Here is a 25,292-nt window from a genome sequence, read left to right as displayed (position 1 = left end):
TAGACTCGGTTCCTTGGTGTGATTCCACACTTTGTAGTCAGGATTCCAGTAGTCCACCTAAACAGCAGCAGCAGCAACAGTGTAATAAATCAGCAGCAGCTTTCTCGAAACGTTCTCCAGAGCGTATCTCTAGGAGTTTCTCTCTCTCTCTCTCTGTCTCTGTCTCTGTCTCTGTCTCTGTCTCTGTCTCTCTCTCTGTCTCTCTCTCTCTCTCTCTCTGTGTGTGTGTGTGTGTGTGTGTGTGTGTGTGTGTGTGTGTGTCTCTTTCTCTCTCTCTCCTATCTCTCTGGGTTCCTATTTATACCCGTACAGAGTCCGCACAGGGATGTTTTCCACTTGGCAAAGACCATGCCCAGCAGTTCCCAGCTGACAAAGATCACCTTGCTCTCTCACAAGGCTCTTATTAGCTGGGGATAAACTAAAGGCAATTTCACATCCCACACTTGGAATCAAAACAAAACCATGTTTACATAACATAACCAAAACTTCTGCTACAAAGGACCCTATCTCTTACTGCACTGCTGGGTACATGGCATGAGTAGGGGTGCACTTTGTGTGTTCTGTCCTGTTCTATCTGGTGTCAGCTGTTCTTATCCCCATTGTGGATGTGGACGTAGGTATGTGACTCACCTGAGTGGCAGTGGTCCCTGCTAGATGGCATCTGAGGGGATTAAAGATGTAGCTTAGATCAGGCCACAGCCCCTTCCCTGAGCCATTGTATGCATGAGGATTACTCACCACTGCTGGGCCCTACTCCATGGAAGGAGATTCATTGGTGGGGCCTGCTGTGCTGACTTTTCTGTGCTCACTCCCCACTCAGGGTGTATAGGGGTGCCTTGGAACCGTACCCATCGGGGGCACACACCTCCCGCTGGACTCCAGCATGTCTTGACACTATCACCCTGCCCGGAGTCTCTCTCTCCCACTCTCTGGAGCTGCCTGGGCCTGGCTGAGCTGCTTCCCACCCTCCCTTCTCTTGCAGAGCGAAATCACTCATGATGAATTCTGTGCTGCCTGCAAACGAGGAGCCAGCCTGCAGCCCTGTGGCACCTGTTCGGGGGCCTACCACCTCAGCTGCCTGGACCCGCCCCTCAAGACGGCACCCAAGGGCGTGTGGGTCTGCCCTAAGTGCCAGCGGAAGGTGTGGGCAGAAGGGACTCATACCCTGTCCCTGCACCTCCAGCATGGGTGGGAGCAGAGGATACACAAGAAAGTGACAGGGGGTCTTAGGCACCCACCCCTGGCTTCTGCAAGGGAGAGAAACCTAGATGGAAACGTCTCATTCAGCAGCCCCCAGAGAACCAGGCTGATATGGCGACTGTCCCCTGGTCACAGTTGGGAATCTGTGGCTTAGAGAGCATGCCTTCCAGCGATGGCGGGCGGGGGGCGGGGTGTGGTGTACATACCTGGGATGTGGTCTCAGAAAGTCCTGGGATCTGTATTCTTTCTCATCACTCCCATCTGCCCCCTCAGGCCTTAAAGAAAGACGAGGGTGTGCCCTGGACTGGGATGCTGGCCATTGTGCACTCCTACGTCACACACAAGACAGGTAAGGTGTCCCTGGGAGTGGGAAAGAACCCATGGGTTCATATGGGACCTTGGGGGTGCTGGATGGGCCCACGTTCTTCTGGGTCAGAGTTCTGAGTAGTAATAGGTGACTGGGACGGGTCCCTAGCAGCCCAGCTACTCACCTACCCCTTGGTGGGTCTGGCCTCTCTCTCCCAGTGAAAGAAGAGGAGAAACAGAAGCTGCTGCAGCGTGGCAGCGAGCTGCAGACTGAACACCAGCAGCTGGAAGAGCGGGACCGGCAGCTGGCCTCAGCTGTGAAGGTGAGCACAGGTGGGGTGGGCACCTTGCCACCCACTCACCAAACCCTGGGTGATTACAGCTCCAATGCGGCCCGGGAATACTTATCAAGCTGTTGGGGACATTTTGAACCTGCCTGTCTCAGCTACGTGGCCCTGGCACAAGGCCCTGCCGAGTCACGAACCTCAGCATGGCTAATGGGAATCTGAGGTGCTTTTGTGGCCTCTCACTGGGCCCTGGTTAGTGTTACTGTGAGAACTGTTCCCTGCCTGGCCTCTCCCTCACACCCACAGGACCTGGGACCCAGCAGGCCAGAGAGGCTTGTCACCTGGATTCCTCTGTACCCACCCTGTCCCAAGTCCAGGCACCATACTTCTTGTAGTTCCTTGCACCCAACCCTCAGGCATCTGGCCCAAACTTTTTTACAAAGGAGTTAGGGCACAGTGCTCATTTGTCCCCAGTTCTGCAGTGCCCCCCAGTGCCCTTGGAATAAGAGCCCCAGTTCTGCAGTGCCCCCCAGTGCCCTTGGAATAAGAGCCCCAGTTCTGCAGTGCCCCCAGTGCCCTTGGGATAAGACCCCAGTTCTGCAGTGCCCCCCAGTGCCCTTGGGATAAGACCCCAGTTCTGCAGTGCCCCCCAGTGCCCCTTGGGATAAGGGCCCCAGTTCTGCAGTGCTCCCCAGTGCCCTTGGGATAAGAGCCCCAGTTCTGCAAGGCTCCCCAGTGCCCTTGGGAGAAAAACCGCTTTGTTGGCTTAGTAGTGAAGGTCATTCCATTCAGAGAGGTGTGCTGGCCTCCTCACCAGGCCTCTCATGGCACAGGATTGTACCCCCTCGGTGCTCTTTCCAACAGTCTGTCTACCTGGCTAAAGCCTTAGCTCTTGGAGTTCCCAGGTTCCCCTGTGCCTGCGCCACGGCAAGGGAGAGGGAAAAACTGGGCCCCTCCCTAACTTTCAAACCCTTTGACACTTCTCCCAAGGACCTGGCTGCCTGCTTCCTGCAGCTCCAGGGCTCTTCCTGCTACTGGAAGCCTCCTGTCCTATCTCCAATGACACTAGGACATTGGCTGAAGTCTCAGCACCCTTCATACATGCTTGTCCCTCACACACAGCCCCACTCACATGTTCATATACACATGTGCAAATACATGCTTCTTCACACACATACATGCTCATATACTCTCCCACTCACAGTTCACATTTACACTTGTACACACAGCACAAGAAGGAGTGGGTGCAGATAGGCTATAGCGAGGGTTATGAGTCCTCAGCTCACCCCGTTTTCCCAGAGCGCCCCCATCATTTCTGTGGACCCTCTGACCACAGATTCAGGAAATCGCTACTCTGCCAGGCCCTAGGCCTCAGGCAGCTTGGAGGCCACAAAAGGGACATAGACTGAGGCATTGGATCAACTGGTATTCATTCTTTGTTTGTTTGTTTTTGTTTTTGTTTTCCAAGGCAGAGTTTCTTTGTGTAACCTAGACTGTCCTAGATCTTGCTCTGTAGACCAGGCTGCTCTTGAACTCAGAGATCCACCTGCCTCTGCCTCCCAAGTGCTAGGATCAAAGGTGTGTTAGAGGGCAGGCAGGAGAGGAGACCATGCTGGCAAGTTCTGTGGGCTTCAGTGGCTGCTGCCTGCCTGGATGGAACCTGGCAGCTTTTCAGGGACAGGCATCCCTGGTGCCAGCATGCCACTCACTCCCAGCCATCTATTTAATCCCATTTATGTGAGGCCTTTGGTCTCTTTCAGGCTCTGCTGGGGGTGAGGGGAAGGCTCTGTGAGAGAAGGTGGGCTCACCAAAGTAGCTGGCCCAGGATGCTGCAGAACTCAATTCTGAGACCATCTCCAATATCTTCTGCCCTTGACAGAAATGCCTGGAGCTGAAGACAAACCTCCTGGCTCGCCAAAGGGGCACACAGTCCTCACTGGACCGCATCCGAGCCCTTCTGAGACTGATCCAGGGTGAGCAGATGCTTCAGGTCGCTATGGCAACCACCAGCCCCACCCCGCTTCTGGCCGGGCCCTGGAACAAGCCTTCTACCACCACCATGCGTGCTGCCCTCCAGCAACCCCAGAACCAAAACTGACCCCAGGGACCTGTCTAAGATTCATGGAAAGTTACTGGGACCTTGCTCTCAAGACCTGGGGGAATCTGTTGGCCTTAATTCATAAACTCTATGAATTTTAGACAAAAAAATAAACTAGACAGAGTGATGGAGGAGAGAAAGGAGTGAGGCGAGCATCCTAGAGCCAGAACCAGCATAAGGTAGATCCTTATACCAGCTGCGGGGGGGCACCTGAAGGCCACGTGAGGCGCAGCTGGCCCTCACCCTCAGCTGTCAGGCCTCCCTGGCTTTCGGCTTTTGTGGCCAGCTCTCTTGTTGAGGAAGACTTGCAACTGCAGAGAGTGAGGCATGCTAGGCCTGTGGGGAGGCAAGCTGACAACAGATAGCTGGTTCGTGGGGTAAGCAGAGTGAGCCGCTGGTACAGGAGAGGGTAGCTAACCTTGGTAGTCCTCCAGTGGCTCTGGGGCCCCCTGTGCCCCGCTGGCCCCTGACCTATCAGTATTACTATGTTGAACTTTCAGTCAATTTAACTGGACAAGCGAGAGGCCAGCTTATCCCTGGGGTCACCGCTGCATGGGCTGCCTGCCCTGGCCTCTGCCTCATCCTTCCCCGGCACGTGTTCTTGCTGCCACTCACTTCTTCCTGTTGCCAATCCCTGGAATTTTCCTCATGGAGTTCTAGGCTAGAAGGAGCTGTCACCCAGCAGGGGAGGCACCTGGCAGGTTTCACCTCACAACAGTGGGAGCTTTTAGAGCACTCCCCTTGGCAGGAGCCCCCAAGCATCCTGCCCACTTCTTGCCAGTTAAAGACACTATGCCAAAAAGAGCTTCACATTTTTTTGTATAGCGTTTCGTTGTTGTCGTTGTTGTTGTACGATCCGTAATGTGAACTGCGCCCCTGCCTGCCTTCCTCGGCATCTGGTGGTCTCTGCTCCCATACAGGAATTGGTAACCTCCCCCTGAGAGGGACCAGGTGGAGCACTGGGAAGGGATTTAGAGATCCGCGGGGAAGGCGCGGAAGGCGGTGCACTTTGGGGCCTGGCCTTTGGAGACCCCAGAGTCCTTAATGCTACCCTCAATGCTGTCTCCTCATTTGCAGGGAGTGTAGGCTCCTAGGTGCCCTGGGGGTCCCTGCACACTCTGTGAGCCATGCAGCCCACCTCGCAAGCCCCACCCTGTCCTGAGGGACACAGCACAACTCATATGCGACCAGGAGCCTCAGGGCTCCCCCTGAGCATATCACATGGTGCCGAATTGCAGTGAGCACGTGCGTGTGTGCGTGCGTGCGTGCATGCGCCAGGGCCACAGACGCACACCTGTGCACGCAGACACAAGTGCAGAGCGGGAAGGCTGGCTGGGATCCCGCCACCGGCGACTTTCCGTCCTGTCATTTTTCACGACTCCGGGAGAAACTGTGCTGTAGGATACAAATCTATTTTAATACACATTACACTGGGTTGAACAAGATTTTTATATTCTTTTATTGATGAACGACGTGAGCCGTGTGAGGTGCACGCCTTTATATATTGGTTACTCGGTGCCGACTGTGCGTTACCGCACAGTTGGCGAGGTAACGGTCTTCAGGTTCTTTTTGTTGTTGTTGCTTTGAGTTTCTTCTTGGATGGACTGAGTTCGATTTTGTGAGAAACATGGGAAGATGTTGGAAGGTTGGACCCAGGAGGGGGAGCTGCTGACGTGTCTTGAGACTTAGTTTATTTTGGGACCAAGGAGGACCGTCCAGTGGATAGTGGCTAGAGAAAGTGTTCGTCTTAAATATACCAGTGTAGTTTTCCTTCTGTATGATGCATTAAACCCAATTTCAAAACCTGGTGGTCCTGTGTCTTTGTTTTCAGTGTGAGGCTCTGAGGAACCCTGGGGCACCTCGGTGGCTTTCAGAATGACTGGGATGACCGTCCCATGTCTACTCCAGGCTTCTTCCTACCTAACCCCATAATCTGGTGACCTCCAGTGTACACCAGCCTCTGCTCTCTCCAGAGCTCCTTGGACAGCTGTTCCCCTCGATTCCTGAGTCTGCAGTGGTAGCCACTTTCTTCCACAAGCTGCTTTCGGCCGTGGGGTTTGTCAGAGCAACAGAAAGCAAACTAAGGCCCAGGCATGATGGTTTGCACCTTTCATCCTAGTGTTGGAAGGCAGGAGCAGGCATATCTCTGAGTTTGAGGCCAGTCTGTTCTAAACAGTGGGTTCTTGGGCAGCCAAGGGTACATAGTAAGACTCTATATGGAGAGAGAAAGACAGAGACAGAGACAGACAGAGAGACAGAGAGAGAGAAGAGGGAGGAAGAAAGTGAAAATAAGAGAGCAAGAGACAGAGAGAGAGCCAGGCGTGGTGGCGCACGCCTTTAATCCCAGCACTCGGGAGGCAGAGGCAGGCGGATCGCTGTGAGTTCGAGGCCAGCCTGGTCTACAAAGCGAGTCCAGGACGGCCAAGGCTACATAGAGAAACCCTGTCTCGAAAAACCAAAAAAAAAAAAAAAAAAAAAAGAAGAGACAGAGAAAAGAGAGAGGAGGAGGGAGGGAGAAAGCGAGAGAGTAAGAGAGAAAGCTAGGACATACTTCTTAGCCCAAATTTCTGTACATCTTACTTCCTTCCCTTGACTCCAGTGACACAGAACTAGCCATTGCTTTTAGATCATTTCTTTTTCCTTTCTTTCTTTCTTTCTTTCTTTTTTTTTTTTTTTTCCTACAAGCTTTTAGCTCTCCCTGGAGGTCCTGCTTTAACACTTCACGAATGTTGATATATTATGACATCCACATGTCTTTAGATTATTTTGAGCGTGAATTCAAGTTATTTTCTTGGGAGCCGGGGAGATGGCTCAGTCAGCAAAGTGCTCGCCATATAAGCCAGAAGATCTGAGCTTGAGCCCAGAACCCATTAAAAAACAAAAAAAGGCAGGCAGGCATTTGGCGCTTGCTGGCCAACCAGTCCAGCCTAATTGGCCAGGGAGAAACTCTGTGTCTAGTAGACGGTGTGGCTGCTGTTGCAAAGGACCGCCGTTCAGTGCCCAGCACCACGCCAGGTGGTTCACAAGCAATTACCGGTAACTGCAGCTCCAGGTGATGCAGCACCTGAAAAGCTGGGCCTCCTCAGACACCTACACTTATATGCACACACCCCGACACAGATGCACGTGCAAACGCGTAAGGAAGAACAAAATCTTTAACACAATCACAGAGCTAGAAGAGGCTTCTATTCTGGATTCTTCTTTGACACACTGATTTGTGTACTTCTTTTTTTAAAAACACTTTCATGTACTCGGGTGCCTCCCCCTCAGAGATCATTGATTGCCAGGATTGATTTTTATTCTGTTATGTTCTTTGCTTGAGTACAATCCCTTTAATCTACCAAAGCTTGTCTTCCCACCCCCGCCCCCCAAGACAGGGTTTCTCTGTGTAGCCTTGGCTGTCCTGGACTCGCTTTGTAGACCAGGCTAGCCTCGAACTCACAGCGATCTGCCTGCCTCTGCCTCCCCAGTGCTGGGATTAAAGGTGTGCGCCACCACCGCCCAGCTTCCCATTCAGTTTTTAATAACTACTTCTGCTTGTATATCATTCCGTGTGTATAAAACCATTCGGGCTTGCAGAGATGCCCTTCGGTGATATTTTCCTGTAAGTTTTGGTGTCACAGAGGTGTGACAGAGCTGACCAGCACAGACGGTCACCAGAAGAATCTGAGATCCAAATCAACACACACAGATCAGCTCTGGCCATATTCATCACCGGACACTCTTCAGTCACCCCTGAGACACACCTTGACTTATATGCTATTCTTCCTTAAGGACAGGCCAGCTGCATCTACCTGCAGCAATGCTCTGGTCCCACCTCAGGGTCATTCCTAGACATACAGTGCTCTGATTTGCTCTCTCCATGTCTGCGTCAATCTGGCCTTCAGCTGTCAATGAGTGACTTTTACTTTCCAACTTCCATTTTCTCTCCCTGACATTCCCCGCCATCGCAGACCCTGGCGTGCGTGGATCTGGCCAGGTATCTGTGATTCTTGTAAATGTCAACCACAAGTTCTGGGCAGCAGCCTGCTGAACCTCTGCAGTCACTGCAAATGGCTGTCATTTCTGCAACAAAAAAAAAAAAAAGTGAATGTTTGGATAATTTGTCCTGTGTGTCCTGGCAATGGCGACACCCTGGAGTGACCCTGGAGCCATCCAGGCATTGTTAGTATTGTTTTAAGCTGGGACATGTCATGTGCTTCGCACATGTGATCCCTGTAATCACTTTCTCTTGCTGCCGGAACGACCAGGAAATTGTGCTGAGACACAGGAAGGTGACGGGGCCATGCAGCGCTGGGCTGGCATTCTACAATTACCGATTGTGAAGAGAAACTGTTATCAAAGGAGCGGCAGGAGACCATCTTGGGGGCACCTCTCCAAGTCAGGAAATTTGAAACATATATTTCACAGAAACACATTTCCCCTGTAAACCCCGCTGCATAATGCATGAGGCTTGATTTAATGTCATTGTTAATTCGGGGCTCACAATGGCGGGCTCTTAAGGGAGTCATCATTTTTCTTTCTTTCTTTCTTTCTCCCTGGCAGCAGAACTCTGAGACCCTTTGGGGTTATTCAGCATTCGGTGAGTGCAGACACCATGGAAGAATATATGTGTGTGTTGTGTGTGTGCAGATGCATGGTGGCTTTCCCAGAGGCTGTGGACAGGACATGGGGGCTGGCTGCCTCGGGTTCCATCCTGAGCCATGCTGGGAGCCCACTTTGTTTGAACGTTTGGGGTCAGAGAGGAAGGGTTGTTAGAAAGAAGAAAAGATATAGGGAGAGGAGGGGTGGGAGGGGAGGGAGGAGGGAAAATAGGAAGAAAGAAAAAGAGGAAAAAAGAAAGATGCAAAGAGAAAGAATGAATGGTAGAGAAGAGAGAAATAAAAAAGTATGGAGGAAAGAAAGAGAAGGAAAAAATAAAAGGAAAAAATGAAGAAACTAAAGAAACAAAGGTGGGGAAGAAGAAAAGCTTTGTAGGATAATAGGAAAAAAGGAAAAGGATAAAAGCCACAGTTTCATGAAGCCCAGAAGAATCCGTGTGGCCTCGTGTAGAGGAATTTTAGTTCAGAACATGGCTGTTCTGGCAAGAGATCACATCCAAAGACCTTCTAGGTCTGTGAGATCCGGCTAGAATACAAACATGCTTTTAATCAAGGAGACAGAGGCAAATAGATCTGAGTTCAAGACCAGCCTGGTATAGAGCAAGTATCAGGGAAAGAGAAATCTTAGGGCCAGGCGTGGGGGTACACGCCTTTAGCCCAAACAATGAAGGTAGAGTTAGTTTGTAGAAGAAAGCACCCATGTTTGAAAGTGATGTCTAATTGAGTGCCAGGAAAAGTGACGAATCAGAGAAGATTTGACAGAATAGGACACGCCCAACTCTCAGGAGAGAGGAAAGGGAAGCTACTTAGGTAATTCAGAGAGGGAGGTGGGCAGAGAGAGGCAGGCAGTTTTACTGGGACAGTAATAGACAAGTTGCAGAGAGAACAACTTAGACACAGGTGAAGACAGAACAGGCTGGAAGATTAGAAGAGATGCTGGAGTTAGTTTGAGGCCAAGCAGAGCAATTCTAGGCCAAAAGAGAAGCCAGATTAAATAAATCAGCTGGGAGAGGCGCTTGAGCCAGAACAGCTGAGGTGAACCAGCCAGCCTAGAGCCCAGTAAGAACAAGAAAGGGTGAGCTCATTAAGCAGTAATTCTCAGAGGCTAAAAACGTTCTAGACCTAGGTTAGATTGTATGGAGTCTGGAAGCTTCCAGGACTAGGCCTAGGTTAGGAGACGGAGGCAGTAAGCCTCCCAGACAACAACTGAAACAGGCGAACAAAGTTTATTTTACAGCCTCGGGTGACCAGGAAAGACAGAAAAAGCAGAAAGCACTACAGAGCATGGTGGGCAGGCAATGGGGCAGCTGACACATGCGGCTGGAGCTTGCCTAGGGGTGAGAATCCAGAAAGCACTGAAACCAAAGGCACTGAGGACTCAATAGACTCATCCCAACAGCAGGGTCAGGCCAGGTCTTTGGAGTCTACTCTAATCTCACATATACCCACCAGTGTCCAACCTTTCCATGGTGTGACGCAATGTCACCTACAAGCTCACCCTCAAGAACTGCAAGAGTGAGTTACACATCCCCTACCCAAAAATCACTAAGAAACCTCATGTTTTAAGCAAGTTTTCTATTTTGTCTTGCGCTGCATCCATAGCCAGCGTAGGTTGTGTCTGGGCCTTGGGGTTAGACGTTTGATACAACCAGGAAACAAATGCCTGCATTATTGCTCAGTGACAGATACATATAAACCAGCATCCACTTTTGGGTGAGTATTCAGCTTTCTCTTTGCTCCATGCCCAGACAGGAGTCAAGCAGAGAACACACTTGCTGAGGTTGACAGTGCTGCGGGTGGGGATATAATTCTGGCGCAAGCCTCTTTACCACCACTGGAGTCTCCAGAGATGGAAAGGCCTGTATGTGGTATAAGCCCTGCCCTGTCCAGGTGGGAACAGCAAGCCTAGAGCATCCCTGCAGCATCGGTGACTGCTCTGGGCCCCTAGTCCACAAACTCACATGTCCCTTAGGTCACACTGGATTGTGGGTCAGAGCAGTTGACCTCACACTTGTGCCTCGTTTCAGCAACAGCCCAGAACCATGATGGTCCCAGCAACCAGAAGCACAAAAAGTCCCGGGTCCATTTAATTCCTGCGTCTTCTGACAGACGACAAGTTTATACGACAAACAGGGACACAGAGGCACAGATTGCAAGGGGTCACCTCCATGTTGAAGTGCCTCCAGTCAGTCAGGGGATGCGGAGGCGTGACAGGTATGGTGAGGCCCGGGGACTGCCCATCCGCGTGAATCCTTCAGTGACAGGGTCAGCCCGCGGCATTTCCACAGTGTCCTGGGTGTGCTCCCCGGGGGCCTCCTGGGCACTGAAGACTTTGTCATAGTACTCAATCAACAGCTCTGTGAACAGGTTCAGAGGCACCAGGGCGCTCAGGGAAGCCACGCCCTGAGACGGCCAGATCAAGTTCAGGCCGAACACACACGCCAGGTTTGAGCTGTTCATCTTGTTTGAAATGCTCTCCCGAGACACCTGGAAGAGGCCACACAGAAAACAGAGAAATGAACTCCTGGGAATCAGCTGTCTGCATTCCTGTCTTTCCCCGGAGGGAGACTGGCTTGGTAAGAGAGAGCTCTGGAGGGGGAGGGGTGAGCTGGGGAGATGGTTCAGCAAGCGTTTGCCACACCAGCCTGAATTTGAGCCCCAGAATAATCTGAGCACCATGATGCACACTTGTCACCCCAGCACTGGGGAGGCAGAACCAGGTGGATCCCCGGAGCTCATGGGCCAGCCTGGCAAGTTCCAGGCCAGTGAAAAGACTCCATCTAAAAACCAACAGTGGGGCTGGTGAGGTGGCTCGTGAGTTATGGTAACTTCTGCAGAGTCTGGTAGTTAAGCTTAATCAGTGGGAGCCACATGGTGGCCCAAAGAACCTGCTTGCTGCAAGCTGTCTTTTGATCTCCAAGTGTGTATGCTGTAGCACATGTACACACGCATACACACGCTCACATGCACACAAATAATAAATAAACAAACAAACAAATAAATAAGAGTTTTGGAATGGAGGCCTCAGCCAGTGTCAAAATCTAGTGTAGCCACTTCTCCACTTGGGACCTCGGTTTCTGAGTTTTCCCATCTGTGAAAGGTTCTGGCTTTGACACTGTGGGGACCCTCTGACTTCCCAGTCTGATTTCTAGAATGTCCTGAGGGCCTCATCAACTCCCCTTCCACTTTGGCAGACTGGGTTTGGTGGGGGAGTGCACCCAGCACCCTCTGGCTCTGGGGTGGTATGGATGGTGAACGGAGCTCAGGCTCCTGGGTACAGTGGTGAGAAGGAAAGTGCTTTCAGTACTGAGGGCTCCCATCCTCCTGGCCTACACAGGCACCTGGAGAAGTAGGATTCGGTACTCCCCACTTCACAGACGAGGAAGCTGAGCCCAGAAGGCAAAGAAGACCTGAGCCCTGCGTGGGAGCGACATAAGGAAAAGCAGCTCACACCAGTGCCCGCCTGCCTGAGGAAGCCTGAGGAATTCGTTCTCCCACTAAGAGTGTCTGAGTGCATTCGTGCTTGTGTGAGAGGTAACCAACCAGACAGAACATCTTGTGATGGTGGGGGTAGGCGGCAGCTGGGGAGATGGCTCGGCGGCTAAAGCACTTGCCACAGGACCTGGCTTCAATTTCCTGCACCCACAAAAAAAAAAAAAAAAAAAAAAAAAAAAAAAAAAAAAAGAAAGAAAGAAAGAAAGAAAAAGAAAAAGAAAAAGAAAAAGAAAAAGAAAAGAAAGAAAAATGAGTGTGGTGCTGGGGCAGGCGGAGGTGGCATACACCTTTAATCTCAGGATTTAGGAGGCAGAGGCAGGCGAATCTCTGTGTTCGAAGCCAACCTGGTTTACAGAATGAGTTTCAGGACAGCCAGGGTTACACAGAGAAACCCTGTCTCGGGGGGGAAAGAAAGAAAGAAAACAAGAAAGGGAGGAAGGGAGAAAGAAAGGAAAGAAGGAAGGAAGGAAAAGAGGAAGGAAGGAAGGGTGAATGGCGGCACATGTCTGCAGTCTGGGCATTGAGTTACCGGAGGATGATGACAGGCAGATCCCTGGTGCTCACTGCTCACTGTCCAGCCAGTAGTGTCTGGCTGAATAAATGGCATCCAGGTTTGGTAAGAGTCTTTGTCTCCAAAAATGAGAGTGACTGAGGGAGTCCTCCAACATTGACCTTTGTCCTCCACATACAATCCACATATATTCATGCACACACACACACACACACACACACACACACACACACACACACGCACACATGAACATGTACACGCATATATACCACACACACACACAAAGCCAAGAATGCGACATCATATGACAGACTGCCCCTCTGTCCCTCCTGGCTCCCATCTCTAGACATTTGATTGGATTTTCAGGCTTCTCAGAGGAGCCTCCCTGGGCCTTGAGTGAAATCCTTTGGTGGCTGTGACATTAGACCTGAGGCAAACAGGGCTGGCCTGTGCAGGGACTGCTGTAAAGAGGCTCCCAGGGCCAGTCTTGGGGCTGGCCTTCCTCCTCTTGGGAAGCAGCTAGCCCCACTTACGTCATGCAAGAAGCCCATGAGGTAGCGAAGGACAGTGTAGTTGTGCTCTGGGAGACTCCGGAGGATCAGGCGGCAGTGGGTCACGCGCAGGCTGCTCTCCACCCCTGCAATGACATAAGGCTGCTGGCTCGGGGAGAGCACAGTCCCAAGGACAGCCTGGCCACTTGGCTCTGCTCAGCACCCCACTACTTCTGCCAGACTCCTTCCTCCTCTGTGTGACAGCTATAGAAACTGCCGCCTGCTGGGAAGCAGGTCACTGTGCGAAGACGAAAAGGCTAGACCAGGGCTGGGAATCTATGCATGGCAGCAGTCCACATCCGGGCCAGCACGTATTTTTTATTAATAAAGGTTTTGTTTGTTCACTCTACCTCTCAAGTGCTGGCACCACCACGCCAGCTCTTGGTAATGTTACTTGAACGCAACCGTGGCCGTGTGCTGACACGTTGCCTAGGGCTGCTGGTGGGTTACAAGGATGGAGCCAGCAGCTGCCAGGGAGACTGCATGGCCCGGGAAGGATAAAGTATTCGCTCCTTGGCCTCCTTTACGATAAGCGTGACTGGCTATGGGTCTCAGTGCGTGTTGTTCTTGAAGGAAAGCCCCACGTTCAGGGGAGGGGTGGGAGGGCTCTGGGTGTAACTCTTTCACACAGAGCCCCTCAGTTCCTTCAGTTGGCCTCCATTTGAGTCTTGTTTTGTTTTGAGACAGGGTACTAAGTGTCCCAGGCTGACCTCAGACTTGCTATGTAGCTGAGGTTACCCTTGAACTCCTAAACCTCATGCCTCCACTTCCCAAGTACTGGGATCTGGATGTTGTTTATGCTGTGGATGAAGCCCTGTGCTTTGTGCTTGCTAAGCAGCCACCCTAGCAACCAACCTATGTCCTCAGACCCTCACTATAGCCTTAGAGTAAAAGCTAAATCAAGCATGGCCGCAGAGGCCTATAATCCCAGCACTTAGAGGCTGAGGCAGAAGGATGGTGAGTTCAAGGCCAGATTAGGCTTCATAGAGAGACCATTTCTGAGAGGAAAAATTTAAAAGAGACAGAGCAAGTGGCTCGGTGGCTCCAACTGAAGCACCTTTAAAAAAAAAAATCACCCATGGGGGCTGGAGAGATGGCTCAGTGGTTAAGAGCACCGCCTGCTCTTCCAGAGGTCTCCTGAGTTCAACTCCCAGCAACCGCATGGTGGCTCACAACCATCTATAACGTGATCTGATACCCTCTTCTGGCCTGCAGGTGTACATGCAGACAGAACGCTGTATACATAATAAATAAATAAATAAATAAATAAATCTTTTTTAAAAAAATCACCCATGAATAAATGCTCACACAGCTCCCTGAGATTCAGGTGCACCCACAGGTGTTCAAGTGACCCTGTTCCTGTGCCCCCAGCCTCTGACACACCACTGTCCTCTCACTAAGCTTATGCAGTGACCAGGAGCCCCTGAAACTATACAAAAGTCCCCACTGGGACACAGGGATCCCATTTATGAAAAGCTCGAGGGCTTTCTAATAAACATCATCATCTTGGGGAAACGTGCTGTGGCCAATTCGCAATCTCAATGGACAAAGCGTTTCCTTACAATTCACATTCCCAGGGAAACGAGGGGGCTGCCAGCTCTGGGCTGCAGATGACATAGCATCAGGCCCCTCTTCTGAGAATGATGACCACAGAGAGGACATGGGAGGGACGCAGGCCACCTTGGCTATCATGGTGGCTCCCAGGAAGCAGGCAGAGAAGCCAAATATCACTTTGCCCCTGGAGACTACAACCTTTGGGATGTGCAAGGCTTCTGCAGGGCTCCCAGGAAGGGCCTTCACACTTCACTTGAAGGAGAGCTGCAGCCGCCTGGGTAGGGCCACCAGGCAAGCCAGGGGTACTCTCCCTGACCCCAAGGACAGCATGACCAATTTGATGTTAGCAGAGGCTATACCTTCATTGAATAGAGGGGTGGCCCCAAGTTCCCCTCTGCTGACCTATGGGGCTAGATATGAATGGACCAAGATTGGGTGTACACTGCCTCAGCCAAGGCCAAAGCTGACCTAGGTCAGTAGACAGGGACACCCTAAGGCCAGGGTTCAAGTGGGTACATACTAGTGATCCCAAGGATCTGCTCGTAGGCTTGGAAGGTCAGCAGCGGCTGGGGCAGCTCTCGAAGAAATGTCTTCAGGATCACGGCCGGGACGTGCATGTCACCATAGTCATCAAAGTTTACTGGCTTTCCTGAACAAAGGACATGACAGGACTGAGCGCCTCACTCAGCCTGTGGCTCGGGAGCTTGAGGAGGAGATGTAGGTCACAGCTATGTGTCCTGGGGATACCTCTGTCCCCACCAGCTTCCCTCTTACTTCTACTATACCCCTTTTCTAGGGTGCCTGTGGACCCAGCTATGGTTCCCTTAGGGTAAGGTTTTCTCTTGTTGGAAGTTTGAGCTCTAAGGAAAGGGCCTTGGCTCTGGGGCTGCACACAGAAAGTTCTGGTTTGTGTGGATCCACTATTTGATGAGTGAACATGTAATCACAGGAGCGGGACTGAGGCTGGGCTGGGGCTCAAGCAGGGCTAGAGGGCAAGTGTCCCTGGGAGCAAGACAGATGATTTCTTAGTGTTATTATGGGGGTACCCCATTTCAGATACCAATCCTCTGCTTGGGGTGGGAGCTGCCCATGGAGAGCCATTAACATGATTTCCCTACCTTGCAGTGTTAGTTCAAACCATGTGGCCACCTTGTGTCGGTGGAGAAGTCACATAGGTAGTGAGGGCAGCGCCTTGCCTGGTAGGCGAGACACAGGACCCTGTGCTCTATAGTGGTTAGTGTTCCTGGGCAGCAGCCCCACCCAGACCTGTTTCTGGGGCTAGGTGAGGTATGGAGCGACACCTGAGGACCGGGGGATAACAGTTGGGAATTTGGCAGGAGGGAGGGGTCTGGGGCATCACCTTGATCATACAGCCGCTGCACCTGGCGGACAGTCTGGGCACTGGCCGATCTCCGGAACAGGCCCTCGGTGTGCAGTCCTGCAGGGAGAGGTGTGGACATCTCAGATCCCAGCACTATGGAGCTTCCCAAGATTCTGTGACTCCCCTGTCTGGGGCATCAACCTCCTATGGTGACAGGTCAGGCTTTTCCAGTCATCTAATGTCCCATCTCCAGTCCCTCCTCACTTCTTCCCTAAGAGAAAGGAGTGCAGAAACACACAGGCCAGGGCTCCAGTTGTCCCTGCATCCTAGCAGCTATGTGAGCCTGGAGAAAATGCCCACCAGCCTTTCTCCTTCTATCCAACATCACCGTTTGGCTGCCTCCCCGCCAGGCCTCTGGGGCTTCACAGCCAGGAGAGGAAGTCATCCTAGGGTAGATGGTGACACTGGGCAGCAGCCTGGAGGCTGAAGTCCCCCTGCCACTCCTCCCTAGCATCCCCTTTTCCCACAGACCCACACTCATGCACACACACCCAAGGTGGCCGTAGTATCTTTGCGCCTGCAATACTTTTTTCTGCTTTTCAGCCACAGTCTCAGAAAGCTGTGGGGCCCAAGCCTTCCAAACCACAGGGCATGGGCCGTGGAGCCTGCAAACCCAGGCTCAACCTGCTCAATGAACCCACTGCTCACTGCGGGGGGGGGGGGGCACATACCTGTAGCCAGTCTTTACTACTTTGTGGGTTCTTCTTTTTCCCACCCTTTACGCCCCACATTTCAACCCCTATCACTAGATAGGAGAGAAACTAGGATAGAGGAGGAGAGAGACAGATATTCTTGAATCTAATTTTTGCTTTTTGTTTCTTCTTTGAGCATGATTACTAACAAGAAGCCACAAACAATTCATCTGATTGGCCAACAACCACCCACCCTGCCTCTCGGGGCCCCACCATTTATATATCCTCCAAAAAATTCCCAGAATTCCAAACACGACACAATCTATCTACAGAAACTATCTGCAGTTGGCATCAAGTTTCTGCTAGAGCACGAGGCAAATCATGGTCAGCTGCTGTTAACAGTCCAAAGCAGCCCCACACCCCTATACCTGAGATTAAAATAAAAGCACATTTTTATAGCATTTTTGTGTTTTTAAAGAAACCAAAATTCCAGAATTCTTACTACATATACCCAGCAACAGTGTCTATCAGGCATTCTTCTTAAGCCCACTAGACAGACCAGGGGATAGAGGCCCAGAAAAGGTAAGCAAGTAGCTCAAGGCCACACAGCCAGAACATGAGACACATCCAAGATATGTGCACACATACCACACACACACATGCATACACACATATCACACATGTGCATACACGAGCATACACACACATATGCACACCTGCAGGCACACACACATTATACACAGATGCACACATAATGCACACACGTATACATACACACCACACACACATGCATACATGAGCGTATACATACAGATGCGCACATACAGGCACACACACACTATACACACACATGTACACACGAGCGTACATACACATGCAGGCACATACACATACACACTATACATGCACACACACAGACACACATGCACATGCATACTCACATGCACATTCACAAGCACACACAGAGAAGTATTTAAAGCCAGACCATCTGAGGTCACACCAGAGGACACTGTGCCTGCACACCACTGCTTGCTTGGGTCACAGCTACAGCAGCCCCTAGCCTGTGGGGTGTTCAGGAGCTGAAACGAAGCCCCTTTGGAAAGGCGCTGTCGTGTGTCCCCGCCAGAGCCAGCTCCTTACCTTTCTCTCTCAGGTACGTCACTGTCCAGCGCAGCACGGGGGGGATGAGCTCACCTTGGTTTTTGTCTTTGAGGCTGAAGGAGAAGGAAATACTGCCTTATTCACTTCAGACCTTGATGGCAGGTGCAGCCAGGGGAAGGCCCTCAGGTTCCACATTCAAGAGAAAATACACAACATCAGGGCATCTCCAGGGAGAGACTCAGCCTTCAGCCTCCATGAAGCAGCCACGAGAAGGACATTGGAAGGACAGCACGATGCTGGAATTCCACCCAGAATACGGTGTGGGAAATGCTGGGGGCAGAAGGCTTCCCCCAAGGGGCTACTTCAATAAGGGGATTTTGAGGGATGAATAGGAGCTTGCCAGAGGGAAAAATGAGAAGAAAGCATTGCAGACAAGAAGACAGACAGAGGTACAAGAAAGTCTAACTGTGAGTGTGGGCTCAGGAGGCCAGACTAGGTGCTCATTCAATTGTAAAAAAGCACTTGCTGGGGCGTGTTGGCATATGCCTTTAATCCCAGCACTTGGGAGGCAGAGGCAGAGGCAGAGGCAGGTGGATCCTGGTCTACATAGTAAGTTCCAGGACAGTCGAGACTACAGAGAGACCCTGTCTCGAAAAATTAAAACAAAAGTACATGGTGAAAACACGGGGCCTGAGACACAGTTAACAGCAGATAGCTGGAAGGATTCATGCAGATTCTGAGTCCTCGGCATCTAACGCTGACTGGGACCGTGGTGGAGGGAGCTACGGTGTCTTAGGAAAAGTGTCTCTGCACTACTTCCCTTGCAGGGAGTTGCACACTGGCCATGGGCTGCCCACACAAGCAGCTGTGAGACATAAGTGGACACAATACACACATTTTGCAAGATCTCCTGACTGGGCCATACTTACTTCAGCCCCCTACTGGGATGGCCATTCCTCTGGTATGAATATAAAAATGACAAAATTGACACACAAAGTGAGTTAAACCCCGGTTGCTTTGCACACTTCATGGAACCCAGGAAAGAAAGCCTATTATAACATGCTGAGAGTGAGACTATTTGTTACACAGCGTCAACAACAAGAAGTGACTGAGACACAGAAAAAAAATGCCTGCTGCTATAACATGCTGAGGTGGAGACAGTTTATTACACAGCATTGCCTGTGACAGCTGACTGAGACACACTTGCTGCTTGTGAGGCTAGGCCCAGAAATGCAAGGAAAGTGGATTAGGACTCTGGGATACAAGAACAGGTACATAAAACACCCATTCTGTTTTACGAAACTGAGATGAATGTTTTAGGCTGACTGGAACTTGGATGGGGAAACTGAGGCACAGATTGGTTATATGACTTGCTCAGTTGATGGCAGAGCTGAGATTTGAACCCAGGCAAGTTCCAGAATCTCACCTCTTCACTACTCTGTGCATGTTGTCACTTACATTGTCAAGGCCTCTACAAACATGTGAGCTCAGTAACAACCCACTCAGAGTATAAATCCAGACATAGGCAGAGAGCAGAGGAGTGGAGTGTGCACCATGGCCCTGGCTCTGCCAGCCTCAGCCAGCACTGACCTCCCTGAGACCCTGTTTCCCGTTCTGTTAAGTGAGTGTGATGTGAGGCCTGCCTCCAGAACTGGCTGAGGGATCATCAGGGCAACAGATCATAATGTCCTCCAAGGTGATGCTGTCACTCTTAGGGACGGACCTTACATGCCTGGCTTAGTTCAACCACAATGCCCACATCACAGCAGCGATGGCCTCCACATATATTCTGACTGTGTGCATTGTTTGGTGCCACGGAGATCTTTCTCTCTGCTAAAGCCGCACATGTAGGACCCTGTATAGCCACTGAGTAGCCATGAGGCTGGCCCTGCCTCCGGAGAGACCCAGGAATGGATGGACCCTGCGCAGCCCGTCCCATGTCATTTTCCTATTTGCCACCTGTCAGGGAGGAGATGGTGTCCCTGGTGAGGAAGGACCAGGGCAGTGGAGCTGTACCACTGCTTTCTCAGGAGGCAGATGTCCCATGCCAGGCCTCCCCAGAGCTGTGTTCTTGCCAGGCAGTCCCTTAGCCTCCTGGGCCTCAGTCTCCCTAGTTCTGAAAAGTAAGGAAGCTGGCAGCACCTCCCCAGGGCCTGGGGCATCTAAGGGCATTGTTAAACAGGGAGACAATGGTGTTGATGGCAGAGACGATTCTCCTGCCAGGCAGAACACAAATGGCCCATGGCAGAAGGAAACAAGTAGACCCAGGGAGATGCAGTGACCGTCCAGGTCACACAGCAAAAGAGCAGGCTGGCCACCATTCTTGGAGAGTCCTGCTCAGCATGGGAGACAAGGTTGAGCTACTAAAGACCCTTTTGCCTGGGGCTTCGCTGCACTTTGCTACTTAAAACAGATCTTTGGATAGGAAGAGCCTTTGGGACCGTCCAACCCCACCTCCTCTGTTGGCAGAGAAAACCCAGGTCCCTAAGAAGAGAAAAATTCCCAAAATCTCGGGTCCACTAGCCTGCAGACCTAAGAAGCAGTATTCTACCTCTATCTGTCAGAGCATACAGCAAGTAGGGGCCTGACTAGCAGTTACTATCTGTAGGGCACCCCCAGGTCTGAGTCTCTGCAAGCACCCCCCCATTTCCAAGTATCCCCTCCAGTTCCTACTCGCTGGCCCAGAGAGAGCTTGCTCCATGGACTCATAAAATCAGTGCTTAGAATAACAATTATGCCACGCAGGGGAGCAGATGGGCCCCACTCACGTCCTGCCTGGGTGAATGTGCCCAGGGTAATGGGGCAATGTCATACCATGTCCCTCCTGGGCACCTCAATGGCACAGAACAGGGTGGGGTCTCTGTAAAGATGCTCGGGCACATTAAACCCATTGCCTGAGCTGTGGTTCTATGGGGGCATCCCCGGGAGTAGTCTGAGAGACAGAGCAATGTCCAGCCATCTGCCTGGAAGGCACTGCGGAGACTCTGCTCACGAGCCCTGCCTGTCCCCTGGGAGAAGGGCTTGCCGTCAGTCAGAGCAGGCTTCTTCCTACTTCTGCATGCATCGCATGTGGTGAATACACAAACAGGGGAGTGTGGGACGGGGAGGGGGAGGCTACTGCAATGAAGCTGGTTGGCTGGTCGCAGGGAATGTGAGCGTGTGTCCCAGGGCACTGGCTTTCCCAGCCCTCCAAAACAGTCATTGTCTTCTGAGCCTATCCCAGACTTCTAAGATAGTTATTCAACTCCCAAGACAGGAGGAATGGCCATGGCTCCCACCACCACAGAACCCCTTGGCCACAGAGTCAGCCAGGGAGGTCCTGGATGCCAAGACAGCTGGACAGTGCCGAAGGATTGGTGGTGGCGGACTGCATCACATGTCTTTGGGAGTCTGCTAGTGGCAGCATTTCATCTCCATTTTTATAGAGGACAGACTGAATCTCAGAGAGGTAAATCATTTTACTTGAAGTCACACTGCCTAGTGTGGGTTACAACTAGGGTCGAAATCAAGCTAAGAGATGGCTTAACAGTTATGAGTGCACACTGTCCTACCCAGAGGGCCCGAGTTGAGTTCCCAACACCCACACTGGGTGCTCATAGCTGCTTGTAACTCCAACTCCAGGGGATCTGAGGCTTCAAGGGTGTTACAAACTCACACACACATACACATAATGTATATATTATATCTGACAATATATAATATAAATACACACACGTACACACGTACGCGCACACACACACACTTGAAAATGTCAAGGCAGCCTACAAAACAGGAGATTATATTTGTAAACCATATCTTCTAACAATCCAGTATCTGGGGGCTGTAGAGATAGATGGCTCAGTGGTTAAGAGCATTGGCTGCTCTTCCAGAACACCTATCTGGCTTTGGTTCCTGACACCCAGATGGTGGCTCACAACCATCCCCAACTCCAGTTCTAAGTGATCTGACACTTACTTGTGTCCTCCACAGGCTCCAGGTATACATGTGGTACATAGACATACATGCAGGCAAAACACCCATACGTATTTTTAAAACTGTATTTTATCTATCTATCTATCTACCTACCTATGCATGTGTTTGTGCATTGTATGTGTGCAGTGCCTGTAGAGGCCAGAAGAAGGTGCTAGAGCTCCTAAAACTGGAGTTACAGACAGTTGTGAGCTTCTGTAAGGGAACTAGGCACTGAACCCGGGCCCTTCTGGGAGAGCAGTCAGCCTTCTTCCTCTTCCTCTTCTTCTAAAGATTTATTTATTTATTACATATACAGTATTCTGCCTACATACACGCCTGCACACCAGAAGAGGGCACCAGATCTTATTATAGATGATTACGAGCCACCACGTGGTTGCTGGGAATTGAACTCAAGACCTCTGGAAGGGCAGACAGTGCTCCTTAACCACTGAGCCATCTCCGCAGACCCCTAGAATATATATTCTTAAAGGCCTTTACAAAAATTTAAAAAGACAAAAAGTCAAAGGACTTTTCTTCAAAGAAGTGATGTAGACAGCCAATTATATTTTAAAAAGACACTTTGAATTGTGAGCTACAAGAACAAAACCAGAGACTCGGTGACTTCCCCCTCGGTGCCCACCAGAGCGGCCACCATAAAGAATGACGATGAGTGTTGGCAGCCTCATGTGGGAGCTGGAACTCACGCTGCTGGTGGGAATGGGAAATATTGGGGCCACCTTAGAAAATGGCCCGGCGGCGGGGGGGTTCTCGTGGAACATGTCACCCCAGGGATTAGCCACTTTTCTCATCACCGTGACATAATTCCTAAGAAAAAGCCACTAAACAGAGCGAGAACTTACTTGGGCTCACGGTTTGAACAAACACAGTCCGTCATGGTAGAGAGGCATGACCCCCAGGACCAGCTCATGGTGCCAGTGGGAGCCCACAGCTTCCTCACGCCACCGGGGATCAGGAAACAACGGAGACAAGAAGTAGGGCGTGATTATAAACCTCAAGGTCCCTCCCACTAGCTATCAGGCTCCAGCCCTGAAGATTCCCACAACTCCCCCATAACACTGTGCAACCTAGGGAAACGGCTCCTAGCTGTAGACCCCAGAGAACCGGAAACCCGGAAGCTCACAATCTCGGGTGTGGGTTTTCAGGCCACCATTATGCATAACAATGAAAAGGAAATAACCAAGGTGCCCAGCAATTGCTAGAGACCTAACAGCACCCCTAACAGTGTCTGTACAATAAACGTATCCGGCTACAACCTCGAACATGACACCAGGCAGAAGAATTCCAGCTAAGAGTGGCCACGCATGCGCTGTGGCTCCATTTACATGAAATGTCTAGAATCTAGAGATGGAAAGTGGGCTCACGACTATGAAGGGTTTGTGAGAGAGGAAGGGCAACAGACATGAATGTTCTGGCATTAGACAATATGGGCAGTTGCCCATGGCCGTGACAACCCTAACCCACAGAATCGCACACTTAGAAGAAAGCTTACCCAACAATTTAGGCACAGCTCCTAGAGGTATGTGTGGGTCACTCCTGCATCTGGACACTGCATCTTACTCTGAGGAACATTTGGAGGATGTGATGTTAAGTATGTGGGGGAGAGTCGGGGAGGAGCCTCACACAGCCTCACTTGTGTGGAACTATCAGGGAAGGTTCTGTGGCAAGGCCCATGGCTGCAAGACTCTTGAGCAGGGTGAGTGAGGAAGGTAGTGGCTCATCTCTAGACACAGAGAAACTGGTTGTGTAAAGTCAATTAGCTTAGACTTCCTAAACTTAGAGAGTTTGGCTCAACCTGTTCTCTTTCCCAGACCTACAGCTACCCAGAGGAGACTCACACATCTCTAAAGCCTGTATATTTCTGCAGTGCTGGGGATGGGACCCAGAGCTTCACACATGCTGAGCAAGCGCCTCCAAGCCCTGGCCCAGCCCTAGGGTGAGACCTCTGACTCTCTGAATTTGCCCTCTGTTGGCTTAAAACAGCTCGCTCCAAGTAATGGTTTTCTGTTGTGAACCTAAATCAGCAAATTAACATTGGCGAATAGGCTTTGGTTATGAATTTTAATGTCTTCCATTCATTCACAGTCCAAACAAATTACATATCTGGTGCTTTATTTAATATGTTTATTGCCATTTTATTATAGTCATTGGCAATGAGACAGCATAAAATATTAATTTAAAGAAGCAATCACACAGATTATCTTTTAAAGTGGCGTGCACGGAATGTATTCAAAGGCATCTGATGCTGCTCGCTGTTCCCTAAAGAGACAATGAAGTGGCTTTTTCTGTGTGGTGCTGGAGTGGTCGCGGCGATAACACATACCAGGCAGGCACTGTGCCGCCAGGCTGCACCCCAGTTCTACCTGCTTGTTTGAAGTACTGATTGTTAAAAGCAGTAACTGGTCTTGGAACAGAAATGACTTTGGCAATGTGACAGTTCCAGCAGCCCCCTGTCCACTGACAACTGTGTCCACATATCCTACAAACACTCAGGTCACAAGACCAAAGGTGTCCCAGGTGACCTGGTTGTGTAGCTGTTTGCCACATAATGAAATGTCCCTTCCTGAAGTGGGGAAGAAAAGGAGGAGGAAGGAGGGAGCTCCACAAGGCTCACAGAGCTCACCAGAAACTTACAGGACTCACGAGGCTTATATTAGGCTATATAAACAGTGAGCAACTACTGGGTGGAGGAGACTCTTGGAGCTGTCTGCAAGTCCCACAGGAAGAGCCAGGCATGCAGATTTCCTGAGCTGTCACCCCTGCTGGATTTTGGGGTTACTCAGAATTGCAGCCACCTAAGTCACCTGTGCCCCCATGAGTGACCCCATCAACACATTGGTCTGCAGACTAGATTTGCGCAGAACTCCCTCTTTGGCCTACCAATCCCTCCCATTTGAGGTAGACAAAACCAGCCCCTCTTTAGTCTGTCTTCTGAGGTAGACAAAGCCAGGCCTTTCCAGAGCTGGAGAGACAGTAGCTAAGTGGTTACAAGCACTATCTACTCCCCTAGAGCACCCAGTTTTGATTCCCAGCACCCACATGGCATCTCACAGGCATCTATAACTCTGGTTCCAGGGGATCTAATGCTCTCTTCTGGCCCCTGTGGAAATGAGGCATGCACATGGTGTACACACACACACACACACACACACACACACACACACACACACACACCACATACCAAAACAAAACCCAAGTCTTCCTGAAGCTAGTCACAGAGTAGAGCTGAGAAGCCAATGACAGCCACCAAGTTTCCCATTCACGTCGCTCAGGTGCACATTGTACAAATCTGTGCATTACACTTGGTTTTCTTTCTCAAGAGGTTGTGTGTATGTGCGCTTGCGAGTATGAGGTGCAGCCAAGGACAACCTGGGGTGCCATTCGTCACTGGCCCAGTATGTGTTGATTAGGGCAGGCAAGCTGGCCAGTGAGCCCAGGTATGTCTCTGCCTCCAGTGTAGGGATCACAGGCACACACGACACCACAGCATATGGTGAAATACAGCATGCTCTGGCTTCTTAGCCCCACTTTTAGTGTTTTGTTGTTATTGTTGTTGCTTTAGATGAGACGTCAGAGGTGGCTCTACAGGCTATCAGACGACATGGC

General features: G+C 50.9%; 2 protein-coding genes across 3 annotated transcripts in view; one reads left to right on the top strand and one right to left on the bottom strand.

Annotated features, from left to right (window-relative positions):
* Positions 1-4,148, top strand: part of Phf21b (PHD finger protein 21B) — a 71,241-nt gene extending 67,093 nt beyond the window's left edge. The window contains exons 10-13 of one of the 2 annotated variants that reach the window (XM_051160129.1): positions 983-1,141; positions 1,474-1,549; positions 1,726-1,829; positions 3,673-4,148. In XM_051160129.1, coding sequence (XP_051016086.1) covers positions 983-1,141; positions 1,474-1,549; positions 1,726-1,829; positions 3,673-3,891 — 558 coding nt within the window. In that variant the 3' untranslated portion in view covers positions 3,892-4,148. The remainder of the gene's footprint in view (positions 1-982; positions 1,142-1,473; positions 1,550-1,725; positions 1,830-3,672) is intronic. The other variant, XM_051160130.1, reaches the window with a different exon arrangement.
* Positions 4,149-10,682: 6,534 nt separating this feature from the next.
* The window catches only part of Arhgap8 (Rho GTPase activating protein 8), a 30,300-nt gene continuing 15,690 nt past the window's right edge, over positions 10,683-25,292 (bottom strand). The window contains exons 7-11 of the mRNA XM_051160127.1: positions 17,757-17,830; positions 15,964-16,041; positions 15,124-15,252; positions 13,032-13,135; positions 10,683-10,979 (exon numbers count right to left, since the gene is read on the bottom strand). Coding sequence (XP_051016084.1) covers positions 10,683-10,979; positions 13,032-13,135; positions 15,124-15,252; positions 15,964-16,041; positions 17,757-17,830 — 682 coding nt within the window. The remainder of the gene's footprint in view (positions 10,980-13,031; positions 13,136-15,123; positions 15,253-15,963; positions 16,042-17,756; positions 17,831-25,292) is intronic.

The sequence above is a fragment of the Acomys russatus genome, chromosome 17, assembly GCF_903995435.1.
Source record: "Acomys russatus chromosome 17, mAcoRus1.1, whole genome shotgun sequence".
In the NCBI taxonomy this organism is placed as follows: Eukaryota; Metazoa; Chordata; class Mammalia; order Rodentia; family Muridae; genus Acomys; species Acomys russatus.
This window is presented reverse-complemented; position numbering and strand designations above follow the sequence as displayed.